General features: G+C 39.4%; 1 protein-coding gene across 1 annotated transcript; it reads right to left on the bottom strand.

The window, feature by feature from the left end:
• Positions 1-266: 266 nt before the first annotated feature.
• LOC127093151 (leucine-rich repeat extensin-like protein 2) lies at positions 267-1,138 on the bottom strand. The gene is made up of 2 exons (XM_051032059.1): positions 527-1,138; positions 267-443 (listed from the first exon to the last, which is right to left on the bottom strand). The coding sequence occupies exons 1-2, from the start codon at positions 1,136-1,138 to the stop codon at positions 267-269; spliced, it is 789 nt and encodes a 262-aa protein (XP_050888016.1).
• Positions 1,139-17,845: the final 16,707 nt, after the last annotated feature.

Genomic DNA, 17,845 nt, shown 5'->3' on the forward strand with positions numbered 1-17,845 from the left:
CGCTCTGTTCCAGTGGATCTTACTTCAGAGGGATCGTCACTGATGCCAGAGTTGATAGTCATAGACTTGATCTTCTCTATTGAAGACTCTACAAAAACTTTTATTGCTTCTTCAAGGGTAAGGAAGGAAGTTTCTGGTTCAGTGGCAGAGACTGGGGAGGATGGAGAATATGGATTGGTGTCATCAAGATTCAGAGTGGGAGTGATGGGAGCAACGGAAGTTGGTGGTGTGGGAATGGCAGAGGGGGACGGTGTTGTTTGTTCAGGTTATGGATTAGGTTCAAATGGTGAGTGGATTGGTTGAGGTTCAAAGTTGATTGGTTGTTCAGGAGGTGGATTTAGTTGTTGTGTAGGAGGTGGTATTTGAGGTTGTTCAGATGTTGTTGGATTTGGATGTTCAGGGGGCAGGGAAGTGACTTCTGGTTCAGGGTCAGTTTGTGATGGCTGTTGAGAGGCCAAACCATGAGCTTATAGCTGAGCCAGAGTGGGGGATTGGGGTCAGATGGTTCATTGTCAGAGGAAAGTACATAGTATGGTAGGGATTGAACTGAGGATGATAATGATGGTGAGGTAGTTTCATTCAGCATTTCTGCTTCAGAAACAGGTAGTGTGGTGGTAGCAAGGTTGAATTTAAGTGAGGGTGGGTTAGAGGTTCTGGTGGTTGAGGGAGGTGTTTCAGAGGAGGTGCATATTGGAGTAGTTTGGGGAAGAGAAGAAACAATAGGTTTTATTTTAACAGAGCGGGAGAGAGGTATAGACTTACTTGGAGAGCCAGCCAGAGGGACTGGAGGTCTTGACCCAGAAGATTCTCCCAACTTTGCTTTCTTTGCCTTCTTGGACTTCTTAGAGTGCTCTCGCATCCTCTTCATGAAGTGTGGTGGATGCTCAGTTATCCAGTCCACTGAGAAATCAGAGATGTCCACCCCTTGATTTGCCAGATCTTTTAGATAGTAAGCTACCACTTCTGGAGGGTCAATCTTGGAGAACAGATAGATTTTGTTGGGAATCTTCCTCTGATCCCTTAGTGCTTCCCAGGAGGTGTCTAGTGTTGGTTTAACTCTGACTTGATCAATGATCCCCGTGCTCTTCAGATTTCGAGCATTTAGAGGTCTTCCAATGTCAATAGTGATATCTTCCATTAGTCTGAGATGGATCAGGTGATCCACTAAGCTACTTTTGATAAGAACATCTGAGATAAGTCTTCCCAGAGGGATGTAGTTCCTAGTCTTCATGTTGTTTCTGGTATCTTTGACAGAGTCTCTGAGATACTTGAAGAGTAATACTGGCAGACACAATTTCAGCCCTTTGTGGATGCAGTACAGAATACACTTCTGATTTGTGTTGATGTAGTCAGAAGAGTTTGATGCAGGCCGATGATGAATGGTGCCTAGGATAATATTCATCCAGACACGGAGGTTCTGATGAAGCTCCTTGTTTTTGGAGTGTTTGCCTTCAGCATTCTGTTGAAAGATAGTAGGTTGATTTCTTGGGACAAATATTTTGCCCTAGGGTTGATGTTATAGATGTGTCTTCCTCCTGTCTTATCCATGTTTAGAAGAGAAGCAATAGATTTCTCCGTGATGACTATCTTGACTCCCAGAACGTGAGAGACTATGTAGTGTTCATCTAAGTCTGCAAAACGCCAGAACTCCTTCACCAGGTATGTGTACACAGGGCCATAGAGTCTTTGAAAGTAGGTTTCCCACCCTTGCATCCTTAACTCTTCAATTAGGTCTACGTCATTCTTCTTCATGTTTTCAAAATCCACTAGCGACTCACACAGTACTTCAAGCTTTTCAAGGGATGTTGCTAGGTAGATGTGGGGTTCACGATCAAGGATATGGGGTTCCCTGTAGATGGGGGTTGAGACGGCGCTGGTGGTTGCTGTTGTTTGTTGACTAGAAATGAGTGTCTGCTCCGTTGAATTCATTTGTTGAGAGAAGTTGTAGACGGATTGTTGTTAAGCGTCCATGAAGAATAATGTTGATGATGAAGGTTGAATGAAGAACTTGATGAAGAAACTGCATAAATCTTGAAGATGATAAAGAACTGAGAGGGTGAGGGTTTAGTGTAGACGTGAGTGTAAAGTGTGAGATTGTAAGAAGTGAAGAGATTATATACCCATAAAGATGCATGCAAAACGACAACATTAAGAGAGTTTAACTGTTAAAACATTAAATGCAACACATTAACCAAGTTAGCACGTTTGGAGGAGAATGATTATAGCTCATGATGGAGGTCAAATCCCCAAATCAGCACACTGCTCAAGGAGATTTCAAGAGTCTGTCTCTAGATTTCTGCTAGACAATTGTCTAGAAGTTCCAAGGTTAGACGCATGAGGTACCACGTGTTACTTTATCTGATCTTCAGGAATACCAAAGGGTTGGATCCTTAGGATTTCTGATTCAGATAGCTTCTAACTGGTAGTAGCATTAGAGTCAGATCCAGATACTAGATGTTTAATTCAGAGTCTTATTTTGCTAATTCAGATAAGCACATTTACTCTGGACAAATTTGAATGTTTAAAATTAAAAATAAAAAAAGAATTTGTCTTCAGCGAGGGGTTTAGTAAAGATATCAGCCCATTGATGGTCTGTATCAATAAATTTTAATGAAATTACCCCTTTCTGAACATAGTCTCTAAGGAAGTGATGTTTTATTTCTATGTGTTTGGCTCTGGAATGCAAAATAGGATTCTTACTTTAAAAAATGGCAGCAGTATTATCACAGAAAATAGGAACGTTACTCTCAAAGATTAGGAGGTCTTCAAGTTGATTTTTCATCCAGAGCATCTGAGTAGTGCAGAGTGATGCTGATATATATTCTGCTTCTACAGTGGACAGAGTTATGGTTGATTGTCTTTTGTTGGCCCAAGATATAAGATTATTTCCCAAGAACTGACAGTTCCCATATGTAATTTTACGTTCCATTATGTCCCCTGCATAATCTGCATCACAATAACCAGAGATCCTATACTCTGATGTTTTCTCATACATCAGGCCAAGGTTAGGGGTTCCTTTCAGATACCTGAGGATTCTTTTAACAGCTGTTAAATGAGATTCTCTGGGATCTGATTGGAATTTGGCACAGAGACATACACTAAATAAAATATCAGGGCGAGTAGCCGTCAGATAGATAAGGGAGCCTATCATACCACGATAGAGCTTCTGACAAACCTTCTGGCTAATTTCTTCTTTCTCTAGAATGCAGGTTGGATGCATTGGTGTCTTAGCAGGTTTGCATTCAGCCATTTCGAATTTCTTAAGAATGTCTTCTATGTACTTACTTTTATAAACATAGGTAGATTATGAAGCTTGATTGATTTGAATTCCTAGAAAGAACTTTAGTTCTTGCATCAAGCTCATTTCAAATTTTGCATGCATTAGCTAAGAGAATTCTTGACATACAGAGGGGTTAGATGAACTAAAAATAATGCCATCAACATATATCTTGCATATCATGAGATCACTTTTAATGTTTTTACAGGAGAGTGTAGAGTCTATAATACCCCAAAATTTGCCCTCCTCATTCATGCATTCATTTTTAGGTCATTTAGCGTTTCATATTGCATTTCATATTGCATTTCATCATGTTGTAGCGGTGTATTCGTCACTTTATGATTTATTGATTAAACCAAAAGCAAAGTATACAAAGAATCGAGTCGCCACCGCACTTTTATTTATCCAAGGGAATGGCTAAAAAGCGAACAAAAGCCTAAGAAGTTTTTACACATAGAAAACTAATGAAAAGATCAGAGATCTGGGTAAGGGGTAAATTACGCAATGGGAAGGTGTTAGGCACCCAAAACGTCCTAGGTACTCCTAGGGAGCCCTTTTCACACTTGTTGTACAAAAGGTTATTTGTTATGAAATATTTATTGTGCAAACATGGATTGAAGAGATGAGAAAAGAATATACAAGTTATTATTTTTTTGTTTGGATGGATAACCATTGCCTACGTACCTTTACAGGATCAAAACCTCGTAGTTCGGCTAAAAGATTTCCAAAATATGAGTGGGTTCATTTTAAACAAAAGCCCTAAGGTCTTTCATTATCCACGGGAGAAAACTCAACCTTATACAAACAACAAGTCCACCATGTGAGAAAAGCTTCAACTTGCTAGTGAGGGGTTAACCCTATAATAAGCAAGGAATTCTTACAATTCAATCACTAAGGACAAAAGGTGAGATTAACATCAACCACTAAGATAATTGAGATCTATGGCTAATGTATGAAAACTTATCAAGAAAGGACAAAGCCACAAAACAATTGAATGAGTAAAATTAACCAATTAGGATTATTCATAAAAGATGGTCAAAGTATGATTAGAATTCAATTCAAAAGAAGTATTAGGAAAATGAAGTTGAAAAAATCAAAGGCTTAAGGCCTAGGTTTCTAATTTGAAAAGAAATGAGAATGTTTGCACAATAGTTTTCAAGTTTGGGTTATCATGCAAAGATGGAGGTTTAAAGAAACAAAAGGTGGAAGGGTGAGGAAGTAAAACTTCTTAGATGTTCACCTCTTGAGATCATATGTAGATGATCCAAGTGATTCCTTTGGAAAAGGCAATGAGCAATAAGCAAATAAACAAAGCAAATGGATATCGGATGTCAATCAATGGACTTACACCAATCTCACAAACAAACATGGATACCGGATACCAATCAATGGATTTATACCAATCTCCCAAAACAAAACAACACATGGATATCAGATGCCAATCAACTGGACTTATACCAATCTCCAAAGAATGATCATAGGAAACAACTGCCAATAAATGGACTTACAATTGACTCCTCACATACAACAAACAAAACAAATGCAATAAGCAAGAGGAAACAAGTTGCCAATAAATGGTCTTACACTCGACTTCAAAGAAATAGGATGCCAATAAATGGTCTTAGTCCCAACTCCTTCCAGATCATAGGAAACAACTGCCAATAAATGGACTTACAATTGACTCCTCAATGGACAAACAAAGTGTCACAAGGATATGAACAATGATCATGAAATGATGTACAATTAATGATGATAAATGCACAAAGGCACACTCAAACAAATATGCACAGATGAATCAAGTAATCAGACAAACAAGTCAATTAGCACACACTATATACAATCAATTAGGCTCCAACAAGGTTAGGCTTTACAGCCAACTGGAATGGGGTATGTTGTGCTCTTAACCCTAACATTGAGAGTTAGGGTGAAGCAGATGAAATGGAGATGAGGGGTGTGCCTCATAGCTCTTATCCCTGGCCTGGGAGAGCTTTTGGAATAATAGAAGGTGTGGGAGTTCAGAAAGTAGGAACTCTTCTCCACAAGTGATTGACTCTATAAGATCTTGGGTTAGTATTCACAATGCATCAACACATTGTGTGAGCAAGGTGAATGACACACTGAATAGCAGGAGATGGATTACACATCTCTTTTATCTGCCAATTGCCTCATAAGAGGACTTTTCCTGCTTGACACAAAAATTAAACAATCACAAGCATTGCCTCTTAAGGAGGACTTCAGACAGATGCCTACCAATAACAGTAGGTCTTCCAGACTACATGAAGATTAGAAATTATACCTAAGTGGTTAAGCAACCAAGCAAAATCAAAGTTCAAGTGAACTTAAAGCAACTTATGTACCTGTGGAAACATCAAACAAATCAGTACAAGATTCAGACAATCAAACAACAGTCAATAAGCAACCAACAATCCCAATGTACAAAATATGTAAGCCAAAAGTCAAACTCAAATGAGTTCACATCAACCTACAAAACACACAAAGATTAGTAATCAAAGGCAAACATCAATGCTCAAGTGATGGAGCATCAACCACTATGGAACTTGAATGTTCAACCTGAAATCAAAGCTCAAAGATAAGCAACAAACCACTAGGTCAAAGCCTAGGGTCAAAGGTGGAGAAAAAATTCAAAACAGAAGCTGAAATTTAACATGAATCAACTTCAAACACATCTTGAAACATTCCAAAAGGTCTCATATCAATATCATTAACCAAAAGCATTTCATGATCAATTGAAGTTCAAGGCAATTTTAAAGCTCAAATGTGGTCAACCAGAATGAAAAATCTCAATTAAATCAGAAATGATTCAAATAATTCCAACAAAATTCATGCTCATTCACAACACCCATAACATGCATTACACAAAAAATCAGGACAATTGGAGATCATTTAGCATGGCAAACACATCACATAAGTTGAACAAGCAAAGGTGTGACACAAATTGTCACACCAACTTAACATGATCATAAAACAGAAATGATAAATGATAAAAATACCAAATCAACACCAAAATGTCAAGCAATGTGTCTAGTTTCATCATGCAAATTTTCAGATTCATTGGATCAGAGACCAGCATTTCACAAATGTATAAGCATAGCAAGGTCAAATAAGCATACATGTTCAAACATTCTAGCACCAAAAATTAATCAGCTAGGCACAACTTGTAAAATCATGATGATAAAAAACTAGAGAGAATCAGGATCATAATGCAAAAAATTGGAGTGAATTTGGATGAATTTTCAATTTTATATGATTTTTGCAAGATGAGAAAAAATAAGAAAATAACATGAAGCAATGCATAGAAATGTATGGAGGGAAATGAAAAAAAAAAGAAATGAAGCATTTGAATAATTCATTGGCCAGGAATCGAACTAGGTTACAATTTGAAAGCTGGCGCGCCAAGTTCAAAACGACAACGTTTCAATACACAAACCCTAAAACGTGCGTTGTGCATGGCAATTGGAATCCGCAGGTAATCCATATGAACTTGCAACTAAATCCGCAGGAATTCTGGAAATCAGTATGAACATCATGAAGAACACGATGAAGATCATGAAGATCTTCATCCAACTTTTTCCAGATTTTTTCAAAAGTTCCAGAAATGAAAATCAAGCATAGCATCGTGTAGATCTTTCATCATACATCAATAATCCACAAACATTTCATCAAGAAACAATCAAACATGCACGGATCGAAACAATCAAGAATCAACATCAAACTTCAAACAAACAGAACTCCATGTACAATGCATCATTTTACTCGATTCAAAGCTCAGATTGCTCAGCATACTTAGATCTATCATAATATGGCAAAGAAAATCAAAAATGAGAGAGTTGATTTGTAACCTCTTGTAGAGCAGAACTGGAAATCGTGAGCTACAGGCCTTGGCAATGCTTTACAGTTTCTCTACAATGATTATTGAGGTGATTGGAAGAAAAACTGAAGCTCAATTGTGCTTGCATTCAACAAAATCTGAAATCACCATGGATATCCAAAGCTTCGAGCATGCTTCAATACTGCACCAATTCTCTTGATTTCACGTGCAAAGTTGCTTAATAACACTTCAGGATCAAGAATCCAGCCATGAAATGTGCTTTGATGTGAAGGAATTTGAAGAAAATTTGAGAGAATTTTTTTGAGAAATTTGGATCTAGATCTGAATTTTTGTTGTTAATGCTGAAAACAGTTAGGTTTTGGTTTATATATGCCATGCTTAACCTGTTCTAATCATGCTTAAACCAATGTTAATTGTAATTAGCAAGTTATGGAGTGTAAGTGCAAATTGGTATTTCACTCTATGCATGAAGTGCATGCATGAACAGTGCACGAAATCTGATTTATTTTCACTTAAAAATCCATTTTGGAGCCAATGGTAATGGTCAAATATTTAAACAATGCACCAAATTTGAACTTTAAGTTTTCCCTCCAAAAATCCAATGAATTAGCAAGTGCTCATATGATGATAATTCATGTCATGTAATGCATGATTTGAAAATTAGAAGTCAAAAGAAGAGCAATGCAAAAAGAGCCATTCATTTTGGAGCTTTGGTTGAGAAGTTATGTCCATTTGAAGTTCCATGCATACTTTGCCATGTTTTGATCATATTTCCTTAACCACACATGAGAAATTGATGATCTTGGACTTTTTGGAAATGGGAGAGAAAGATATACAACTTTCATGTTCAACAAAATTTCATTTGAAGCTTTCTTGATGAAGTAATTTGAAGTTGAAGTTGGACTAAAACCTTTCCATTTTTGGCAAGTTTGAATTATAGGTCACTTTCTATTTTTGGAAAGTTTTGTCCTGACTTTAAATTCTTCAATGTTGATGTTTGAAATGTCAAATGAGACTTGTTTGAACATGAATGAAGTATTTCTAGTCACTTCCCACCTCCAAATCCATAGTTGACTTGGCAGTTGACTTTCTAGGCCTCCAGTTGACCTGAAAATGTTCTGATGAAATTCAAGCCTCCACCACTTGGGATTTTGCTTCAAAATAACATCATAGCTCATATGAACTCTTGATAATGATTGTGGGGTCCAAAATCTCAAGAATGGCCACCACCTATTGCTCAATGAATGCCTTTGATTGCCTTGACCTATTGATTGCTTCATCTGCAAGACAAAGGTTAGATGACATATTTTTGTACTTTTTGGTTAGTGATTAAAAGAAAAGCAATGATATACAAATGCAAGGAATGCTTGGTGATCAAGAAACACTCTCAAAAAGATAACCAACCCACAGGGAAGGGAGCAAGGTGCACAATGATCCTTGAGGCAATGAAATGATATGGTATGATGCCATGAGGGATCTTAGGGGCAAAATTGGGGTCTTACACATGTCAATCAGGATCGGATCCAAGAAGCCTGAACATCATCCAAGACTCTTTGTGGGTTCTATTCAGAGGATCAGACAACACAAGGGAAAGACTTGAGTTACTGCCAACAGGTTCAAATGGGGTCTACTCATCAGTCAAAGCGTTAATCTTGAAGGAGCAAAAAATTTGTTGCTGGGTTGTCATGCTCGCTAGGCGAGCAGAATGGTTCGCTAAGCGAACTGACCTGTCATGCTCGCTAGGCGAGCAGATCCTTCGCTAGGCGAAGAGCACGCGTTTTCAGATATGACAGAAATCTTGGGCTTGAGTTTGAGCCCACAAAGTCACAAAATCACTCTATAAATACTAGATGCTCAGTAGGACACACACACTGGAGAAACCTGGACAGAAAGGGAGACCACAAAAGGAGAAAAATAAGGAGAAAAAGAAAAAGGGGAGAGGCGAACTACTCTACAACAACCTCCGGGCAGCTCTGAAAAGTTCACTCGGACTCACACACTTTTTCGCTTCACGCAAACCCTAGGATTGCTCTGCAAACCCAACCGGGGTAATCCAATTTCGATCAATCTCTCCAATCAGGTTTGCCTTTCTTTTCCGTTACCTTATGCTTTTAATTTGAATATTCTGAATATATGAGGTATCGTTAGGTTTTTGCCCACGGGTTTATATGTGCATAAATGTAAAAACAATACTTTGAATGTTTAATCGGTTCGTTTCTGAGATGAATACCACAGGGTTTGAGGTTACCGAGATCGGACTGTTATCAATGAAGAACGTGAAACCCGCAGGCCTTCGCTAGCACCGTCGCTAGGCGAGCCTGTAGCGAAGCCTCGCTAAGCCTTCTCTAGGCGAAGCAGTAGCGAGCGTGACAGTATTTGACTTTTCATTGTTATTTTCTCTAATCTGTTTTGTGTTCGTCATGGCATTGTTTTACTCTAACCTGTTTGTTGAGTTTTTGTGAGGACTCACCTAACCCCTGCAGAGATGGCATGCGTGGTATTCCACTTTATTTGTGAGATACCCCTTGGAGGCTTATTCCGATTACCCGTACTAACCTGTTTTCTGTGGTGGTGCCAGCTTGAGGGATCACCGGGTTTCTTGCTTCCTTAGTTGCTGTTATTTCGGATCTTTATCCATGTGGTACTTTTACCTCTTTCCCGCATTTATCGCTTTCATAGCTGTAAGCCCTCAACAGGAGGCAATGTTTTTTTGTGTTTACTTTCTGATACATGTTTTGTGTGGTGTGGTCGTTTCCCCCATAGGATCGCTAGACTTCGTATAGTCTCCCGTTTGCATGTCAATTAAGGTAGCACTATTCCTTCGTATAGGACTTCCTTTTTGCATGAGCATTCCTAAAACCCTTTTTGCATGTCAATTAAGGTAGCACTGTTCCTTCGTCTAGGACTTTCTTTTTGCATGAGCATTCCCAACACAGGCAAACTCATTGATTTTTATTCTCCTAAATAACACGTTTACTCCTTCTACTACAGGCGAGTAAGTCTCCAAAGGTCGAGCATCCGGTAGATTGCGTAGTAACGTCGTTCACCCCAAAAACATAACCCTTAACCCCGTAGTTAGCCGAACTACGGCTTGCTCTGATTCTCATTCCAGATGAGATACGTAGGCATAAGACGCGATGTCTTAGCGAGCACACTCCTCCCTAACCCTTAGGCGGCCGAGCTACGAAGACTTTGATTCTCATATTCATATGAGATACGTATGCAGTGGATGCGGCATCCGTGCGAGTCATTTTCTTTTGACCCCCTTTTTTTAGTAAATAACACATTAGATAAACCCACACCCTTTAGACAAGAACTACAAAAGTGGATCCCGTAGAGTACTACGGATGCGTAGGGGTGCTAATACCTTCCCTTCGCATAACCGACTCCCGAACCCAAGATTTGGTTGCGAGACCCTGTCTTGTCCTTTCCTTTTTACAGGTTTACTTCGAGCGTTTCCTTTCCCTCCTTGGGATAAATAACGCACGGTGGCGACTCTCCTGTCTTTCTTCGCCGGTTGTTTTTTTTCGCATTCCATTTTTCAGGTTGTGACAGCTGGCGACTCTGCTGGGGACAATAGGTTTCCCTAAGCGAGTCCCTCCTAGCTTTTGTAGGTTGTTTGTTTATTGGGTGTTCATGCTTTTGTACAGTTATTTATTTACCTGCTTGCATTCATCTGCTGTATCTGTTGGATTTGTTGGTTTGTTTATTGGGATGGGATGTTCTATGAGAGATAACCCCATTACCCGGACTCGAGTGCACTTAGGATAGGAGAATGGCGTAGTCTTGTTAACTTGTGTGGAGTTATTCCTTAGCAAGTTGACTTGCAAGCCCATTCACTTGGTGGAGGTCATGTCGGGATCAATAATGTCACACAAGTAGTTGTGGTTAGACATTACTCTTTCCAATATAGACCTTAGAAGCCAAGGACCTTAGTTTACCAAACCCATCTTGGCCTATTTTTAGGATGTAGTGCGAAAGTCGTTCAAATGTAAGATTTGATACGATTGTTACGCGATACTACACTCATAAGAGTCTCTCTTGAGAATATTTTTGGAATACGAGTAGTCGTTTCTCCGATAATATCCGAAAGATGGGATGATGACTATGGGAACCTCTTGTAGAACATGTTTGGCAGGTTTAAACCCTAGTACATTCCCTTTGGGTGGTTCTTGACCTAAACTCCATGCTCGTGACTTACAACAAACCCTTGATTCATGGTTGATCCGTTCATGAATCCTTAATATCAATGGAACTTGGGTGTTGGTAAGGTGTAAACCATAATCCACCAAAATGGGTGATTGATATTAAGGATAACATGATCCATCCCATGACCTTTGTTTGACGTGCTTTGCTTGATCCTCGAGTGTGATTGTAACATTCATGCATTCATGTCACCGCATTGCATCACATCATTTTGCATAGCATGTTTATTTTCAAAAAAAATAATGCATAAAAAAAGGGGTTTTAAACCGCCTATGCATATCATTTTCACGGTCCATTCATGATGAAACACAACATACGCATCATACACATATCATTTGTTGTTTCTAAGTGTTGGCAGCAATTTTGGTAAAATAAAGAGTGTTCACAAGATGTCATGTGTGATGTCTTAACATGAGATATCCTATGTACCTGCTGGAGTTGAAGAACATATGCAAGCAGGATTGTTTCAGAATGCCACTTACATTGACAGGGCTTCTGATATTGGTTGTACCTGCTGGAGCTAAATTGGAAGACATATGCTGCAGGATTGTTTCAGTTGACATACTCATTGTCATGGTAACTGATATGGTTGTACCTGCTATAAAAGGAAACTGGATTATGCAAGATTTTTCCAGATGTCAGACCCGATGTCATGACATCTTGTACACAGAACATTCAGTATGAATGTCTGGTGTTTTGTGATTGCATAATTAATGGCAATCATTGGTTGATTGAAGATATGGCTAGCTGGCGCATTCTATCAGGGATGTCAACCAGATTTGTTTATTTTCCAAAGAGATCTTTACAACTGATATGAAAAGATTTGATTGGAAAATATATCTAGGGTTTTCAAGGTGTCCAATACTTCTATAAAAAGGGACTTAGAAAACCTGATTGTACACACAACCAAGACTGAGTGAAATTTAGAGAGAGAGCTAGGGTTTGTGTTTGTAGGTCATTCAAGTCATCCATTGATGATTGAATTGGACTGATTTGTGTTCTTGATCAAAGCTTTGAAGCAAGATCAAGAGTGTGTCTTCTTGATTGAAACTGTGAAGTAAAATCAAGAATATTGTAATTGAAAAGTATTTTCTTTTCATAAGGGATTGTTGTTTAAAATCACGGGTGTGTGATTGTAAGGGAAATGAGTGGGTTCTCATATCTAAGATTGCTTAGGTAGAAATTGCACGGGTAGAGATTAGGTGAGAAAGACTGTAACTTGGTGAAGTGTACGGATAGTCTTTGAACTAATTCTATTTTAGTGGATTTCCTTCCTGGCTTGGTAGCCCCCAGACGTAGGTGAGTTGCACCGAACTGGGTTAACAATTGCTCGTGTTATTTGCTTTACCATTCTGTTTTTGTTTATCCATTGTTTATAACCAGATATCAGTGTCGTAACATTATCTTCGACATCTTATATCTGATACCAGAATTTCAATTGGTATCGGAGCAGGCATCCTGCTCTGGTTCTGGGTGAGATCTAGGGGCAATACTTTCTGGTACAATGGAAAGAGATGGAGGATCTGTTCATAGGCCACCAATCCTGGATGGTTCTAACTATGACTATTGGAAACCTAGAATGGTAGCATTTTTAAAATCCCTTGATAACAAGGCTTGGAAAGCTGTCTTGACAGGATGGGTGCACCCTGTAGTCACTAAAGAAGGAGAAGCCACTACTGAGAAGAAGCCTGAAGAACAATGGTCCAAGGAGGAGGATGATCTTGCTCTTGGAAACTCTAAAGCTTTGAATGCAATATTCAATGGTGTAGACAAGAATATTTTCAGGCTGGTAAATAACTGTGAAGTGGCAAAAGATGCTTGGGACATTCTCAAGACCACTCATGAAGGCACCTCTAGGGTAAAGATGTCTAGACTTCAGCTGCTCACCTCCAAGTTTGAAAACTTAAGGATGAAAGAAGATGAAAACATTCATGAATTCCACATGAGTATCCTTGAGATAGCTAATGCTTCAGGAGCCCTGGGAGAGAAGATGACAGATGAAAAGTTGGTGAGAAAAATACTTAGGTCACTCCCTAAGAGATTTGCAATGAAGGTGACTGCCATAGAAGAGTCTCAAGACATCTCCAACATGAGGGTAGATGAGTTAATTGGCTCCCTTCAAACCTTTGAGATAGGATTGATTGAGGGAACTGAAAAGAAAATCAAGAGCATTGCCTTTGTTTCCAACACAGAAGAGGAAAACAGTCAAGATGTGGATAAAGAGTGGGCCAATGAAGTTGCTATGCTGGGGAGACAGTTTAACAAATTGTTAAAGAAAATGGATGTCAGATCCAAGGCAAATGTCAAGAACATCTCGTCTGACATCAGTAAATCCAACAATGCTGGAAGAAAAGCAAGAGCAGATGAGAAGCCCAAAGAAGGAAAAGAGGTTCAATGCTATGAATATGATGGGTATGAACACATCAGGTCTGAATGTGGGACCTACCTTAAGAAACAGAAGATGAGTCTTGCTGCCGCATGGTCTGATGAGAGTGATACTGAAGAGGTTGCAAATCTTGTGACTACTTGACAGGAAGATGGGAATCTGATGAAGAGTCAAGTGATGGTGAAGTAACCTTTGAGGAATTGGCCTCTACCTACAGAGAGTTGTGTCAGAAAAGTGTTGAATTGAACAAGCAGTCTTTAAATCAAGAAAAAGACATAACTCAACTTGAGAATGAGAAGGTGGAATTCTTGGAAACCATCTCCAAATTGAAAACAGAAGTTGTGGCTCTAAAGGTTAAGCTAGATCAACAAGGTGAGAGCCAGAAGATAGTCCAACTGGAGAAAGAAAAAGCAGAACATGTGGAAACTATCCTCAAGCTAATGACTGAAGTTGTGCTCTTAAACTCAAAACTAGAAGAGACAACCAAGTATGTAAGGATGTTGAACAATGGATCTGACTCCTTAGACAAGATTCTTCAAACTGGACAAATCACAGGAGTCAAATATGGATTAGGGTTCCATAAAACCAAGGCTGAAAGTAGCTACACTGGCTGCAAACCTCAAGCTAAACCTAAATGCAGCAATAGTAAGAGCAGTTCCAAGATGTCACATCATATGTCACACCATCAGAAGAAAGAACAACAAAAATACAAACACCTAAGATGGAGATGTCATTACTGTGGGAAATTTGGACACTCAAGGGCCTTCTGCTATAAGTTGTATGGTTACCCTACCCACCTTCATCAGCAACAACAGAAGAGAAAACAGCAGTATGGCAAACACCACAGATGGAGATGTCATTACTGTGGGAAAGCTGGACACTCTAAGTCTTCCTGTTATAAGCTGTATGGTTATCCTAGCCATGGTCATCAATAGATCCACTATCAACCCAGACCCAAACATCACAGACCTATCAACAAGAAGCAATGGGTTCCTAAGACTATTGTTACAAGTCTAATAGCTCACAAAGAAGAGTGGTATTTTGATAGTGGATGCTCTAGACACATGACTGGGAACTCAGACTTGATAACTGACCTTCACCCTCATGATTTAAGCTATGTAACCTTTGGTGATGGAGCTAAAGATGAAATAAAGGGGATAGGCAAGCTTGAGTGTCCTGGAGCCCCTAAACTTGACAATATTCTACTGGTCAAGGGCTTGACTTCAAATCTAATAAGCATCAGTCAGCTAGGGGATCAAGGTCTGAATATCATCTTCACTAAAATTGAATGTCTGATTGTGAACAAAGATAATGAAGTAATTATGAAAGGAATCAGGACCATCAACAACTGCTACATATGGAGCTCTCAAATAGATAACCCCTCTAAGATGAGTACAGTTGCAAGAAGAATCATCAAGGGAAAGGAAAAGTGTCAGATAAGGGTGCTAATACCTAACCTCAAGGAAGAAAAGGTCATGATGGCACAAACACCTGAACACATGACTGGTGGTATGAAGTCTGAAGTTAGTAAGAGCTTTGCTGGAACTGAGACACAAGGAACTATGTCAGTTGAAAACAACAATGCTCAACCAGGGTGGATGAAATTGCTGAGAATTATCTACAATGTCACACTCGATTCTATGACATTGTATTATGACAACCTGACAGCAAAGGACTTGTATGAGGAAAAGGGAAAATTAGGGGCTTGGCTTCTTGAGAAAATATGGCAATTAATGTGGAGTGGAAAAGGCAAGAAAAATATTGTCTGTCCAATAAAAAGAAAAAGCCACATTAATAATGAATCATCTCCTAGTATTGGAAATAACATCTATTTCATATGCACACTCTGCCTGAACACAATTCTTTCCATCCTCATTAAAGTTCTCAAAGAACCTCTGCTAGGGCAAAGAAAGTTTTCTCAAAAGTTCAACAACATGTCTCAACATCTGTCAACATCTAGAACTTCCTCCATGGAATTTTTAGAAGAGGAGTTGATAGACGCAACCCCTCTGCGTATGATACCAGGTGACTTTCCATGCTCCCCGTCCATGGCTAGAGCTAAGCAAGGCAACACTCCTGAAGAATCGCCTGATAAAGAGGACATGCACTCTACTGATCGCATCATAAGAAACCTAGTTACTAGGATACTGAATGAAGAGCATGGAGTTAAGGACACTTTTACCCCTCTGTCCAGAAGAAACCCCTCACCTGAGGTGGAAACCCGAGCTAAGAAATATGGTGACTCATCTAAAACAGAAAAGGAAGTAGCTGCTGAGGGACTATGTTCTCTTGGAAGAAACTTAACTAGTATGTCCCCTGACACTGCTCAAGACATTGAGGAAGAAGGGTCTGAGGAAGAAGATGACATATTGGTCAATCTGGTGAAAACAAGTGTAGCTGATAGATTGAGAAAAAGGAAGAGTATGGCTGAGATAAGGACAGGTAGGAAGGAGAAAAGGGTTGCTGGTATAGGTCCCTCCAAGACTTGGAGTAAAGTAGAGGTCAGGAAGATGAAGGAGAGTGAGAGTTCTGAATCTGATGAGGATGTTGAATGTGATGTCTCAGACATTTCCCCTGTTAAAAGGAAGCCTGTAAAGAAGTCTCCAAACAAAGTGGCTGCTGTTCATCTTGACAATATCTCGTTTCACGTGGAAGGTGGTGCTGCCAAATGGAAGTTTGTGACTCAAAGAAGGGTAGCAGTTGAAAGAGAATTGGGAAAAGAAGCAAGTGAAGTAAAGGAAGTCATGGAGTTAATTAAGACAGTTGGTCTTATGAAAATTGTGACTGCTCTGCCTCAGTGCTATGAGGGGTTGGTCAAAGAATTCATTGTGAACATCCCTGAGGAGCTATCTGAAAGAAGCAGCAGGGAGGGATGCAAAGTTTTTGTAAGGGGTAAGTGTGTGAAACTTTCACCTACTATCATCAACAAGTTCCTAGGGAGAGGAACTGATGAAGGAGTAGATCTAGAGACCACAGACAATGAGGTCTGTAGAATTATTACAGCTGGCCAAGTTAAGGAATAGCCTAGTAGGAAACACCTATCAGCTAGTAAGCTCACTGTGAAATATGCCATTCTGCAGAAGATTGGTTCAGCAAATTGGGTACCTACTAATCACATATCTACCATCTCCATTGCTCTTGGGAGGATCATTCATGCCATTGGAACTAAGATAAACTACAATTTTGGAAAGTTTGTGTTTGATCAAACCATCAAACATGCCTCCACCAATGCTGTAAAGTTGCCCATTGCATTCCCATCTATCATCTGTAGGATCATCCTGAGTCAACAACCAGGAATCCTGAGTACAAGTGATATTCCAAGCAGGAGAAAGACCCCTCTATCAATTCACTATAAGCTTTTTGAGGGTAGTCATGTCAATGATGTTGTTATGACATCTGTCAGAAGGGAACCTGCATCTCAAGGGAGCCTGATTAACCAACTAAAGGAGACCTGCAAAGACTTGGACAATGGTATAAGGGTGGCCAAGGCCAGAAAAGAAGCTTTAGAAGTTCTCGTCTGTAGCCTGGAAAGGGAAGACATAGAAAAGGCTAGAAAGGACTCAAATACAAGATCCCAGTCCAGTTCTGAAAACTCAGAAGACTCTGAAGGTGTATCTGAAGATGAAGATGAAGGTGAAGGTGATTCTTCTTCTTCTGATTAATTGTCCCTGGCTATATTGAAGACTTGGAGGGGTGCTGGAAGGTGTGGTGGAAGTTGGGCTGCTGTTTGGAAGGTTGTTGTCTTGTTTGTTTTTGTATTTTGTGGCAGTCCTCTTGATGCCTGTTATGTAATATTTAGGGCTCTTAATGAGTTCCTTGGATTTGTTCATTATCTCAGCTGTCTGCTGTGTATAATGATGTTGTGTACTTCCTGAATTTTTGTTTTAACATGCTGAATGTTATAACATTTGTGTAGGTGTTTAATTGGCTGCATTATATAGTAAAACACTAGCTGGACTCTAATGTCTTGACTGATGTCATGACATGGTGTTAGAATATCTAGCTGTACTCTGTTGTCTTGACTGTTGTCATGACACACTTGAGTAGTTACTGCAGGATTAGCTAATACAGGATTTATTGAATGTCAAACTGGATGTTGTGACATTCATCCCTGTCAGCAGATGCT

This window comes from Lathyrus oleraceus, chromosome 1 (assembly GCF_024323335.1).
Source record: "Lathyrus oleraceus cultivar Zhongwan6 chromosome 1, CAAS_Psat_ZW6_1.0, whole genome shotgun sequence".
Taxonomy (NCBI): Eukaryota; Viridiplantae; Streptophyta; class Magnoliopsida; order Fabales; family Fabaceae; genus Lathyrus; species Lathyrus oleraceus.